The 13,756-nt window shown below is 59.4% G+C and overlaps 2 protein-coding genes across 2 annotated transcripts; one reads left to right on the forward strand and one right to left on the reverse strand.

The window, feature by feature from the left end:
* Window positions 1–103: 103 nt before the first annotated feature.
* LOC140695592 (ubiquitin thioesterase OTUB1-like) lies at window positions 104–6,139 on the forward strand (the record flags this gene model as incomplete). Its single annotated transcript, XM_072958277.1, has 5 exons — window positions 104–202; window positions 4,153–4,271; window positions 4,512–4,596; window positions 4,712–4,906; window positions 5,027–6,139. Coding segments are annotated over 5 exons (696 nt in total), but the record flags the coding sequence as incomplete, so codon positions are not given.
* A 114-nt stretch (window positions 6,140–6,253) lies between these two features.
* On the reverse strand, window positions 6,254–10,018 carry LOC140695593 (ADP-ribose glycohydrolase MACROD1-like). Its single transcript, XM_072958279.1, has 9 exons — window positions 9,933–10,018; window positions 8,424–8,707; window positions 8,099–8,215; window positions 7,527–7,648; window positions 7,383–7,413; window positions 7,139–7,212; window positions 6,681–6,762; window positions 6,558–6,594; window positions 6,254–6,396 (listed from the first exon to the last, which is right to left on the reverse strand). The coding sequence occupies exons 1-8, from the start codon at window positions 10,016–10,018 to the stop codon at window positions 6,590–6,592; spliced, it is 801 nt and encodes a 266-aa protein (XP_072814380.1). The 3' UTR covers window positions 6,254–6,396; window positions 6,558–6,589.
* Between the last annotated feature and the right edge of the window lie 3,738 nt (window positions 10,019–13,756).

Here is a 13,756-nt window from a genome sequence, read left to right on the forward strand (position 1 = left end):
ACTAGGTGACTGGCGTGGTACCCCTTATTTAGGTGTTCTGGCTGTTAGGTGTGAGTAACTCTGTTCACCTACCAGAGCATGATGGATTTCCTGTGCCCTGCAGATTGCTGTGCAGAACCCTCTGGTCTCGGAGCGGCTGGAGCTCTCTGTCCTATACAAAGAGTATGCTGAGGATGACAACATCTACCAACAGAAGATCAAGGTGGGAGCCTGGCTGAGGGGACAGGAGGAACCCTCGGGTAGGGGCAGGAGAGTGCCTGCTGCCTGCTTTAGACTTACTCCGTGCTAGGCCTGGCCTCAGATAGGGTAGGATGTTGGGGGAGCCCTCTGGTAGCTGATTCATAAGTGTGCAGACTTTGGAACCAAAAAGACCTTGATTCAAATCCTGACTGTGCCACACAGCAGCTCCTTCAGTGTCTCTGAGCTGTGGAGTCCTCGTCTGTAAAATCGGGATGATGAAAGCATCTGCCCACAGGGTGGCTGTGAGGTGGAGGGACATCGTACCTGTGGGGCCTGGTGCAGACGTTGGGGAGCTGATGGTTTCAGTGCCCACGGTGGGGCTGACTTGGGGAGGAGAGTGGCAGCAGGGGCACAGTCCTGCAACCTGCTGTGGGATCTGTGGAGTGGCAGGCAGAATGGGGAAAAGGGGCCTCCAGACCTCTGTGCAAGGCCCTGCTGCATTCCTTACAAACGGGTAAGTCCCTTAACCACTCACTTTCTTCTCTGTGAGCCGGTGTTTGACAGTGAGTATGTGTAAAACAGCATCTAATCAGCACAGCCTGAGGGCTTAGTAAACATTACTCCTTCCCCTTCTCCCCCAAAGATCAGAGATGCTTAGAACTTACACCTGAAAGGAGGATCCTTTGGGGTTAGCCCTATCAGGGGCCAGGCAGTAACCCACGTGATTGAAGGGCCACGTCTGGTGGTGAACAGCTGCACCACAGCTCCGTGTCAGCCAGTTGCAGGGAGTGTCCATGCCTGTCTCCCTGTCATTGCTTCTAAGACACGCCAGAAATTATTCTGATGTAAAATCTCCAGACTTCTAATAGTTGGCAGCTAATTCAAATTTCAAGTGTTGTGTGGGCCAAACAGCACACCTGCAGCCCAGACCCAGCTGTGTGTGGCCTGTGGTCTACTCTAACCCCTTGCTCAGGGTGTTTGTGATTTACCCAAGAGGCCTGTGGAGAGAGGAAGGCACAGGCTCTGCAGCCTGGTAGATCTGGGTTTGAGTCCTGGCTTCACCACTTCTGTGTGATCTTGGGCAATGCACTGGACTTCTTGGAGCCTCCACTGATCTGCCAATTTCTGGGTGGAGATGCCTGCCTCATTGGGCAGGTGTGAGGCTTGAAGGAGGAGATGGTGGCCAGGTGCTGAGTCCTGGGCCTGGAGCACAGCCAGGGCTTAGGAAGCTGAGTCCCTTTTCTTCCCCACATGGCAGAATAGCAGAGTGGGGCCCTCGGGCCCCCAGTTCAAGGCCTGTCACCCTAGGCCACCCTGGTAAGATTGACAGGTTCTTCCCATTGAGTCATTCGGCGAATGTTCAAGTGTCCGCTGTGTGCTGTCTGGGCAGGAGATCTGCCTTGATGCCCTGACACCCCACCCTGGGCTGGGCCTGAGCCCATCCTTGCTCCCTAGGAGGGCCTGAGCCCAGACAGCAGAGCCCAGGCAGACCTGCATGACTCGGCTTCTCTGTAAAATGGGTCCCCCAGGAAGGGGAGTAGGCTAGTGGATATTAGCCCTCAGCTGAGGGCCCGGCACCGAGGTGCTCAGAGTGACCTCAGTAGCTGTCCTGGTAGCTGCAATGACTTGGGCTCTTGGTGCGCATTTCGTCCTGTTCATTTAACATTTATGAGCACGTACTGTGGGCCAGGCACTGTGTTAGATACTGGAGCTAGAGTGATGACTGCAGCTGTCAGACTCCCACCCTCATGAAGATTGTGGTTCATGGTGGAAAGAGACAATAAGTCGGAGTTAACGAAAGTATGTGTCTGATGTGGTAAGTGCTGTGGAGAAAAGTGACGCAGGACAAGGAGAGGGGGAGTGGGAGGGCTTGCAGTTTTAAATAGGGTGGTGGGAAGAGGCCTTGTAGGGAGGGTAGTGATTGAGTAGTGAACTGAACGAGGCTCCGGAGCAAGCAGGCCGTGGCCGTCTGGGCAGAGCCGGGCAAGCCAAGGCCCGCCCAGGTGTGTGCCGGGCGGTGGCCAGCAAAGCTGGAGCAGAGCTGGGGGGAGCAGGAGGGTGGGAGACGCGGGGGGCTTGTAGCCAGAGAAAGGACTCAGAGGGAGCTGAGTATTTAATGGGTTCTCCTGGTCACTCTGGTGGCTGGGGTGGGAACAGGCTGAGCGGCGAGGTGGAGGCAGGGAGACCTGTGAGGGGCCTTTTGCAGTAAAACCGTCAGGAGACAGAGTGATCGGCGCCAGGGTGGCAGAGTTAAGCAGTGAGAAGCAGTTGGATACGGGACATAATGAAGATAGAGCCAGAAGGATCTGCTGCTGGGTTGGATGTGCTGTGAGGGCGGAGTCCGCAGTGGATGTAAGGTTTGGGCTTGAGCAGCTGAAAGGTGGAGGAGTTGCAGGTATCTGGGGGGAAGGCCATGAGGAGTGGGGCGTGGGGAGTCCAGAGCCGCCTGTTGGCCGGGCAGGTCGGGGGAGTGGGCCTAAGTCAATTGGATGTGAGTCGAAGTTGGAGTTGAGGGCCGAGAAGCAGGCCTGGCAAAGAACTACGTTCTCCTAGAGTGAGTATGGCTGATGCAGAAGCTGCCCCAGGGCTGAGCAGGGTTGTGCCAGTCACTGTGGACGGTCTGTGGTGTGACTGTCTTCTAGAAGGTGACACATGGTGTCTTGAGGAAGGGTGCCGTGTGGCTTGGTGGTGGCCCTGACATTCACAGGTTAGATGAGGAGGGGCAGATGGAGGGGCAGCGGTGAGGTTGGAGGAGGACATGGTGGAGAGGGCTGGTCTACCAGCAGGCGGAGGGAGGTAGGGAAGAGAAGGGTGTGGTGGGGCATTACGGGGCGTGGCTGAATGGGGTCTGGGGAGGAGTGGGTTTGACCTTCAGATTTAAGAGGGCATCTGTGCAAAGCCTGCTTGGATTGAGTTCACAGCAGAAGAGAAATGGAGGCAGTAAGCACAGAACTTGACAAACAGCTCTGCTCTACAGGAGAGCAGGGAAATTGATGGCAGCTGGAAAGGAATTCATGGGAAGCAAAGGATATTTTTTAAGGGGAGAACTAGCCTTGTGTTTACATGCTGATGGGTCTAAACTAGTAGGGAGAGAAACTGATGATGCAGAGAAGAGAGACTTCCTGGAACAGTATCCTTGAGTTCAAGGGAGAGGCGGCTCTGGTAGCAACCTCAGACCCTCCAAGGCTCAGGAGAGAGGGCCGGGGGGTGGATGTGCTGGTGCGGGCTGAGGGGTTCTCAGTGAAAAGTCCTCAGTCAGAAAGGAAGCAAGGTCATGGGGAAGATGAAGTGGGGTAGGGGGCAGGTTAAGGAGAATGGAGAAGGTGTGAAATAGGCATCAGGAGAAGGGGAGGGTTCCCAGACCTGAGGAGTTAGGCCTGCTTGCCAGACAGCACTGCCAGCCAGACCTCCTACTCCTGTGGGGAGGTTCAATAGAAATTCCGTTGAATTTGGGGAGGAAACTGGAAAAGATCAAACCAGTGCCTGCGAGTGGGCAGGGCGGAGTTCACAGGGAGAAGAGGGAGGCAGTTACCAGCCCCGGGGCTGTGCAGTGGGAGCCTCACAAGCTGGCCCTGTGCCCCTTGCCCTAACTTGTTTGCCCTGGAACTCTTCTGGTTTGAAAGACTACTCACTGGAAAAGCTGCATTGGTCAAGGACCCATTCACTTGCCGGTTTCTGTGAACAAACAGCCCTTCAGGCCCAGCAGCATGGCATGCCCAATGGCTGGTGACCATTTCTGTGATCCGTATAACCAGTGTGTTCATCAGTTTCCTGAGGCTTTGGGGGCTCCTGGCAGCAGGTCGCTAAGGGACTCCAATCATCGGAGTCAGCAGCCAAGCATGGCCGGTGGCTGCTTGGAGCTTAGTTGCCGCCTGCTGTGGTATGACCTTTGCAGGGAGGGGTTCCTTGGCCCCCCTGGTTTTGGCCTGATGTTGATGGGCACGGGATGGGGTGGGGGCTGCCTCTCTCCAGGACCTCCACAAAAAGTACTCGTACATCCGCAAGACCAGGCCTGATGGGAACTGCTTCTATCGAGCTTTTGGATTCTCCCACTTGGAGGCATTGCTGGATGACAGCAAGGAATTGCAGCGGTGAGGAGTGTGGGCACTTGGGCACTGAAGGAGGTGGGTAGGGGAGGGTTCCGTGAGGGCTCCCTTCATGTCTGATGACTGGGAGGTGCAGTTCCACCTGAGGCCAGGCTGGGCCCCTGCTTGAGGCTGCTGTCTGAGCCGGGGGAAGTGGCCTCTGGTGCTGGCCAGTCCCCGACCTCTGGGCCCCTGCTCTGCTGGCTGAGGAGCCCATGCCAGCCTCCCTTTCCCTCCCATCCACAGGTTCAAGGCTGTGTCTGCCAAGAGCAAAGAGGACTTGGTGTCCCAGGGCTTCACTGAGTTCACAATTGAGGATTTTCATAACACAGTGAGCCCAGCCGCCCCGTCGCCTGCTCAGCCAGGGTAGAGGGTGGGTGGTCTGGCCATGGCATAGTTGACCCATCTCCTCCCTTATTTTGCTCTCTGTCCCTCCTGGGTGGCAGTTCATGGACCTGATCGAGCAGGTGGAGAAGCAGACGTCAGTGGCCGACCTGCTGGCCTCCTTCAACGACCAGAGCACCTCGGACTACCTGGTGGTGTACCTGCGGCTGCTCACCTCGGGCTACCTGCAGCGTGAGAGCAAGTTCTTCGAGCACTTCATCGAGGGTGGGCGGACCGTCAAGGAGTTCTGCCAGCAGGTGCTGCCCCCTCCCCACTCCTCAGACTCAGGCCCCTCTTTTCTCTCCTGCCTGCGGGGGGTGGGGGGCGGGAGGCGGGAGGCACTGATCCCCAGGCCCTGACCCGCCCCTGTGCTGCAGGAGGTGGAGCCCATGTGTAAGGAGAGCGACCACATCCACATCATCGCGCTGGCCCAGGCGCTAAGCGTCTCCATCCAGGTGGAGTACATGGACCGCGGCGAGGGCGGCACCACCAACCCCCACATCTTCCCCGAGGGCTCTGAGCCCAAGGTCTACCTTCTCTACCGGCCTGGACACTACGATATCCTCTACAAATAGGGCTGGCCCCAGCCTGCCACTGCCCTGCCTGCCCTCCCCTCTGCCAGGCGCTAGACATGTACAGAGGTTTTTTTGTGGTTGTAAATGGTCATACTTCATGCCCCACCCCTTCCCTGTCACACGACCTCGACCTTCCACATTTTATTAAAGGGGACGCTGGTGGTGAGCCACGTGTGTGCGTGTCCCTGCTCTGCTGCTGCCCGCCTGGCTGCTCTGTGTCTGGCTGCCCCCCTTCCCCTCAGGTGGGTTCCTCTCAGCCTTCGGCCTGTCCACCCCCCCAAGTCTCCCCAGCAGGAGCAGTTTTGAGGGGGTGAGGCCTCTTGGGGACCCCCTCCTGGTTATTGGGGTTCTGCTTTTTACCCTTCAGGCCTTCCCCCCTTAGCTAGCCAGGGGCTTCCTTGGAAATCTGGAAGTTCCTTGAGACTTGCTGTGGACCAGGACCAGGACCACCAAAGTTTCAAGCTGCTCCCTCATAGGCCCTGCCTCTACCCTTATGTCCTGGCCAGGGCCCTGGCTGCCTGCCCTCCGTCAGGGGCCTGCATGGTCGAGGAGAGCTGGGTGGAGAGGCATGGCATGATGGTGGGGCCTGGCTCAGGGCAGGTGGAGTAGCCTGGGTACCCCAGTGCACCCCAGGTGGTGCCAGCCAGGTGGAGGAGGGGCAGCCCTCAAGCCTGTGCTTGGCCCTCCATCCCCAGGTCCAGTGGGGCTTGCCAGGCCACCATTCTCCCACCACCTGCACCCCTCGGCCTCCTGCCTGTGCCTGCTTTGCACCCCCTTTGCTTGGGCCGCGGTGTCTGCATTGCCTTCCTTTTTGCCTTCACCTCTTCTCTTTTCCCAGCACATGTGGGGGCTTGGCCCCCAGGCTGTGAGCTCCTTGGGGGCAGGTCCTCAATAAATGTGAAGTGCTGCTGCCCACCTGTGCTGTCCGGCCCATGCCTCCACCTGCCTGGCTCACTGAGAGCTCTCGCCAGCCCCTTTAAGCCAAAGCACCTGTCCACACCTGGGCCGCCTCCCTCACCCTCAGCCAGGGCTGAGACAGTAGGAGCTGCAACAGTGTTTATTAGGAGGGGGCAGGGTGCGGAGGGAAAGAATAGGGTGGCCAGGCCAAGCCCTGCTGCAGGCTTCGGCGACTTCTTAGAGCTGGGAGCGAGGTCCAGCGGGCTCAGGCCAGTCTGTGGGCAGAGCGGAGACGTCAGAGCACGTGGGCTGTGGGCTTGCCCCAAACTGCCTCCCTGGCTTCCCTGCATGGGGGTGAGCGGGGTCGAGGGTGAGCGGGTGTGTTAGTGGGCAGGAGGTTAGTGGGCAGCCACACAGAGGGCCAGGCCCTGCTTACCAGTCCTGGTCAGGGTAGGCGGTGGGGTGCCGTCAGGCTGGAAGGCAGAGGACAGTGAGAACCTGTCCGGGGTGGATGGGGGCGGGGCAGGGGCTGGCCAGGGCCCCACCACTGGGTACTTACCCACGGGGAAGAAGTAGGGGAGGCGTTGCCGGTAGATGTTTTCATCCTTCTCCAGGAACACGCAGATGATCAGCCGGTCCACCTGTGCAGGGCCTGCTCAGCCTGGGTCGGAACCGTCCACATCCCCGCTCCCCAGCCTTATAACTGCCCCCACCCCTGCCGGTTTTCATCTGCTCTGCCCTGCCCTTGGGGTGCTCATCGATCTGAATTTAGAGCTACACCCTTCACAGGGGCTCGTGATGTGTGCCCAGCTATCCCCTTCTCCCACCACGGATGATGCCCTGGGTGCAGGAGAGGAAACAGGACCCGAGGAAAGGCAAGGGATGCACAGAGGGCAGGCAAGGCCAGAGCCCCATGTGCCTGGAGCTCTGCACACTGCTCAACGATGACTGGTGGGGTCGGGATGCGCCCCGCCATCCCACCCACATTCGTTCCCCTCAGCTGGGCCCGGGCCTCACCTTGTCCTTGTGTTGCTCCAGCCATTCGCGCAACGTGCTCAGCACTACCTCGGCTGCTGCCTCATTGGGGTAGCCTGTGGGCAGGACAGTGGGGCGCGACTGAGTCCCGGGCTCTGGCCCGCCCTTCGCCGCCTCGCCCCGCCCCTCCCTGTGCCGGCCCCGTCCCCTGCCCAGCCCGCCCCGGCCCCTCCCTGCATCTGGGCCCAACCGCTGCCCACCCGTGCCCTTCCTCTTCTCTACTCACCAAACACGCCGGTGGAGATGCAGGGGAATGCCTGGGGCAGGGGAAGGGATTGGGGACAGCGTCACTCTCAGCTCTGCCTCCCGCCCGCTGCCTCCCGCCTCGGTTCCACGTCACTCCCACCCTCCGCCCCTCGGCGCCCCTCACCGCGGAGCGGAGCCGGTGCTCCAGCATCAGGTCGAGGCTGCTCAGGTAGCAGCTGCGGAGCTCCGCGGCCTGGTTGGCACTGGGCTCTCCGTGAGCGATGGGCCCCACCGTGTGGATGACATCTGTGGGAAATGATCAGATCAGACAGGCCCGGGGCTCCAGTGTGGTCCTTGGCTTTCCTTCCTGCCGGCCTAAGCCCTGGAGGAGACAGGAAACAGGTCCCCCACCCCAAGTTCTGAGCCTTGGGAAGGACCATACCCATGTGGTCCTTTGTGCCCTCGAGCCTAAATCCACACCTCGACATACACAGGCAGGCTCACACTTGGCCCCTTCCCCACATCTGTATGGACCCGGCTGAGAAAGTTGGGCTGTTGTTCCTTAGCTCTTCCCCTCCCTTCAAGTCCTTGCTGCTCATCATTCCCCACATGCATATGCGAGAGGGGCCAGGTCCTGGCACTTCAGAAGTGTCCCTTGAGAGGGCCTCCAGCAATAATGTGGGGCGTGCAGCATAACCCCTAATTACACCAGGCGCCTGTCTGTGCCCCACAGGGGTGGGGGTGTCGGGGACTCACACTTGGCCGGCAGCCGATAGCCGCAGGTGATCTTGGCTTTGCCGGTCTCGCAGCTCTGCAGGGTCCGGCATTCATCGGTGAGCAGGGGTCCGGCGGCCCGGTGGATGCAGCCGTCCACTGTAGGGGAAAGAGTAGTGAGCCTTTTTTTACAGAGAAGGCCGAGGCCCGCGGACTGCATACTCCCAATCCCCTCGGCTGTGTTAGAACTCCCCGGGCACCGAGCCTTTCTCCCGCCGCCTCCAGTCTCTCCCTTCCCCCGCTCCCCCCCCCCCCCCCCGTCTCCGCCGCGCACTCGTTTTACATCTGGGGAAACCCAGTCTCGTACAGGGGCCAAAGCGGGAGCCGGCGAAGACAGGCCGGCAGGGGGCGCGCCCGACCCGCCCTGCCCTTTCTCGGGCGCCGGTGGGGCGCGGGCGGGGCTGGGGTCTCCCAAGGCCGGGCGGTTCCGGGAGGCGGGGTCCGCGGCGGCAGGAAGATCCCGGCCGAGGGGAAGTCTGCCCTCCCGGCTCCGGCCAGACGCGCCGCGGGGCCCGCTGTGAATCGCTGCCTCCGCAGGAGGATCCCAGGAGCGCCGACCCGCACCGTGCCCGGGATTCCAAGGCCAACCTCCTAAGGCGAGGCTCCTCGGACACACTTTACAAACTCTAAGACCCACTTTACAGACGAGGAAACTAAGGCCACCTAGTTACAAGAGGCAGGTCCGATCCGGACCTTGAGCTGGGCCTTCCAGCTTCTTCCCTGAGTCACGCAGGGAGGCGGACCCGCCGCGCAGGTGTCTCCGCGCGCGCACCCCAGCTCGTTAACGAGCCGCCTTGTTAGTTCATCTGGCTTAATTGGGGCCGGGCCTGGGCTTGTTTATCAGAGGGTGGCTCCGGGGCCTCGCCAGAGACCCTGGGGACCCAGACCCAGATAAACAACTCGGCGCGGCAGGAGGCGCGGAGGAGACGCTTCTCCTGCCCGACCTCGCCCCAGCGGGCGCCCTGGGAGAGGCGGGGCTCGGCCTCGGGCAGGGTCAAGTCCCAACTAGACCCTCATCGCCTGCGGCACCTTGGCAAGTCCTTCCCCTCTCTCAGAGCCTCTACGGTCTCATGTAGAAGACAGAGACAGTGACCTCTCCTCAGGGGAGGAGTTAACACCCTGGCCAGGAGAAAATGACCCACCTCTGGCAGGTCCCCAGATCAAATTACACCTTAGGCCAGTGTCAGGAGATTCTTGAACACCGAGCTCAATGCTCTGCAGCAGGAAAGGCCTATCATTTCCCCATTTTACAGATGCGCAGACTGAGGCCCTTGCCTCTTCATCATATCCCCAACCCCCAACGTCTTGGCACAGATCCAGGGACACCAGCTGGACCTTTCCTGTTTTCTGTTTTCTTTTGTGCCTTATGAGGCCCAATTAAACGTAATTTTGCGACTTCACTTAGAGCTGGCACCAAGCGGTTTCCTAGAGTATCCCAGGAGTGGGGTGTGGGTGAGGTAGAATTGGGGAACCCTGGGACAGAAGCTGGGACTGGGTACCCCACCCTCCTCTCCTGTGCAGGGATGAGGGCGGCTGCAGCCCATGGGAGGGGGCAGCAGGTGGGGCCCTGGGCTATGTGTCCAGGTGCAGCAGAGTTGGTGTACAACCTGGAGTGGGCAGTGTCCACCTGCAGTTTGTTCTTGGGTAGGGGGTGTCAGGTGACCACCTAGCATGGTGTGAGACAGCAGGGGCTGTGGAGCTGGGCAGCCTGGGTTCAAATGCCAGCTCTTCTAGTCACAGATGCATGACCCAGGGCACTTAAGGTCTCTGGACCTCAACTGCACCATCTGTAAAATGGGATAACAGTAGTACCCACCTCATAAGACTGCTGGAAGGATTAAGTGAGTTAATTCCTGTAAAGTGCTTAAGCCAATGCTTGGCATGAGTGAAGAAGATGCACATGTTGGCTATTACAAGGATGGTGAGATGGTGTGGGTGTGCACAGCTAGGAGTGTGGTGGGAGGCGGTGTCCAGGCAAGATATGCTCAGGGCCTATGGGGGTGAGCACAGGGAAGTGTCTAAGCCGGCTCTCCTAGGGGCCTCCCGGCCTGCTCCGTGATCCTATCCACTTGGCACCTGGTTGCCTGCCATCTCCCAGTGCTGTCCACCCTGCAGGCGACCTTGGCCTGCTGTGGGGGCTGTGCGGAAGTGGAGCTCAGCGAGATCTGTGTTTCAGGGATGTAATGTTTCCTGTAGGGGTGGACAGGCCTGCAGCCAGGCCTTTGGGGCCGACCTGGGGGCATGAGGTGGGAGGAAGAGGGAAGAATTGATGCTCGCAGAGCTCTTGGGCTGGAGTCCCCCCAACAGCAGCCAGAACAGGGCTGGGGCCATGTGACTGCTGTGCAGGTGTCTGGGGAGCAGCTCACCCAAAGCAGAGATGAGGGACAGGCCCCGGGTACCACCCTGCTCACCCTTCCCCCTGGCACTCAGGGCTTCAGCAGCCTGGTCCCTTCCTGCCCACCCCACCCCATGTCCACACACCAGCCTTGCTGCTTTCCCATCCCTGAGTGCCAGAGGAGGCCCCAGCCCTGCTCTTCTTAGCCATAGGCCCAAAGGCCCTCCCCTTACTGTGTTTCCTACCATGAGCCACACCTCTCCTGGCTCTGACTCCCAGGTCCTGTCCTGGCTCTTACATTGGGCTAAGCTGAACCCTGGAGACCAGAGAAGGAGGCTTCCTGGGGTTCCTTCCAAGGGCCATGTCCTTCTTCCCCCTCCCCACCTGACTCTGGGGCAGCTGGCCCCTGGGGCTGCCTGGTGGGGGAAATGTCCCCAGTTCATACTAGTTGACACTGTGTCCCTTCCCTGGGCCCCTCAGCCACATCCAGAAAACCTCAACTCCAACTTGACCCTACCCTGCCCTGAGTCAGCAGAAAACCTAGGGTCTCTCCTAGGGAGACTGAGCCCACATGGGCAGTGGGGCCTTCCTCAGATGTGTCTCTGCTAGGTCAAGGCAGAACCCTTCCTCCATGGGAATGTGGCCCTAAGGCCCTCTCTGCCTCTCCCCTCAGCCCCTTCCTCATTCTTCCACCTTTAAGCTCCCAGATCTGGCTCCTTAATCTTAGCCTCAGCAGCCTTTTAGCACTGGCCACGTAATGAGCCATGTACATCCACCATCTTCTTTGGTCCTCACAGCTACAGCCACCCTAGGAGGTGCTATTATTATTGTTTCTGCTTTAGAGAAGAAACTCAGGCACAGAGAGGGTGAGAGACTTGCCCAAGGTCACACAGCTGGACTGCTCTACTTCCTCTAGGACCATGAAAGGACCTGTGTCTCCCTTCCCATCCTGAGCCTCCCTCCCACCCTGGCTGCCTGTCTCCTGTTTGCCCTCCTCACCCAAACACTTCGGGAAGATGTTTTGTCTAGGCCGGCTGTCTGCTCACTGCCAGCCCCTGTAGTCTGGTTCCTGTCTCCTCCCCACATCTACACATCCCCCTCCCAATAGAGGGACTGCTCTGGGTACATCTGGTTGCTCAGTGGTCTGCACGACTGTTCAGCGGCGCCCATGGGCTGACCGCTAACTACCTCCATCCAATCCTGCAAGGCTGCCTTGGAGACCTGCTCTCGCTGACCTGCTGCCTCCCTGATGTCTTCTGTCTCCTTCCTGAGCTCCTCAGATGCTGCTATCTGGAGCCCCTTCTGCTGTCTCTCTGCCCCAGCCCTGACTCTGCCCTGGTCCAGGCACTTCCCCCAGATAAGCCCAGCTGCCCCTGCTTGGAAGCCTAGCCCAGCCACCTGCCATGGGCATGGCCGCCACAGCCACAGCCCTGCACTCGGCCTTCAGGAGCATCAGTTCAAATGCAGCGAGTCCAGGGCTGGGAGGGCACTGGGAGACGGCAGGGACTGGAGCCAGGCCCTCCTCAGAGCCAGCAGAGGCGAAGCAGGCAAGCTCCCGTGGGAGCCATTTGCCAAAGTGCGTAGGATATGTTGGCCGCTATTTAGGGTGCTGTAATATTCATGAAGGGAAGATTAGATATTTAAATTTATTCAGCAATAAATGCGTCTCAGTGGGGGAGCATTCCTCATGCTAAACAAACAAGCAAGCAGGGGCTAATTAATTATTTACAGGAACACAAGGAGGCCTGCGGCCTTGGGGAGAGGACGGCAGCTGTACCCCTGACAGAGGGCAGGAGACCCTGACCGGCCCTGGGCCTGCCCCTCCCCTCTCTCTTCCCCCCATTCCCGTCCACTGTCCTGTGGGTCTGGACTCTTGCGGGCCCCCTTCTGGGATTTCTCCTTCCAGAAATCCTGCACACGAGCTTGCTGGTGGCTTTGGACAAGTCATTTAACCTCTCTGAGCCTCAGAAAGTTGTGGGGAGGACTGAGGTTTGCTGAGAGGTGGCTGGGGGGCTGGGAGACTAAAGGCCAGAGTGATTAAGCAGCTCCTTCAAGATCTCAAATTTATAGGAGGGCTGATGCTCAGGGCCACCTCCACAGCGCCCATCTCACAGGAGGAGGAACAACGGCTCACAGCGGCAAAGCCGCTCTGTCAGCCAGGTGGGGGTTATGAGGCCTTGCCTGGCAGCCTTCAGCTCTTCTTGGACTTCTGTGGGCTCCCAGGGGAGGGGAGGGAGGGGACGGGGCCTGGGCAGTGTACACACACACACATACATACATGGCATATGACCTAAGCAGCACCAACCACAGCTTCTCCATGAGATCTGTTTTTATGGCTAATGAGATAGCCTAACAGCCAGGATTTTCCCTACAGTGGAATAGGTGGGCTCTCAGATCGGGTACCCAGCCCCTGGGTGAGATGTCTAAGTGGGAAGTAGTCCTGGGGCCCAGACCCAGGTGCCTTCCCAGGCTGGAGGGGCCCTCATAGCCTCTGAAATGAGCTCACTGGGGCTGTGTGGGGGCACGGCTCTAGGTGGCAGAGCAGACCTGGCCCCGTGAGACCCAAGGCCCCCTCCCCACTGCTAGTCCACCCCTTTGCCGGGTCACGTCACCCCTCTGCACCTCACTTTCATCTGTTCAAGGTCAGCAACAGCACCTCCTGTGTTTGGGATGAGCGTTCAGTGCCCTGCACTTTATCACATGTCACCCCATTTTACAGATGTGTAGACCAAGGCCCAGCCACTGACTCTAAGCAGAAGATTCCTCTGTCCCTCATGCTCTCGGGGCCCCCTTAGCCCAAGCGACTGAACACACTGCCAGGTAGAGATGTCGCCCAGAAAGCTCTGGGTGGAAAGAAGGCTGGGGAGATAGAGGGGTGAGTTTGAGGGCTGAGGGGCTTGGTGAGAGGTGCACCCCTCCAGCCTGGGAAGGCACCTGGGTCTGGGCCCCAGAACTACTCCCCACTTAGACATCTCACCCAGGGGCTGGGTACCCGATCTGAGAGCCCACCTATTCCAACCATGTTGGTGCAGCCAGGCCCCAGCCAGCTGCACAAAGGCCAGATGCCAGGGCTCAAAACGGCCAGACACCCAAGCCCCCACACCCCCAGGCCCCTAACCTGCAGAGGGCAGGCTCAGCCGAAGAGCCTGGTCATATGACGCAGCTCAGGGGCCTCTCCAGCTGACCCCACTCTTTCTGGCTCTGCTCTCCATTTTCCTCCCAGGCAGAGCCTTGGGAGCCTTGACCCCATACAATCTTTGTTGCCTTAACTACCTTGGCTGCTGACCACACCCTCCCTGTCACTC

Source organism: Vicugna pacos, unplaced genomic scaffold (assembly GCF_048564905.1).
Source record: "Vicugna pacos unplaced genomic scaffold, VicPac4 scaffold_487, whole genome shotgun sequence".
In the NCBI taxonomy this organism is placed as follows: Eukaryota; Metazoa; Chordata; class Mammalia; order Artiodactyla; family Camelidae; genus Vicugna; species Vicugna pacos.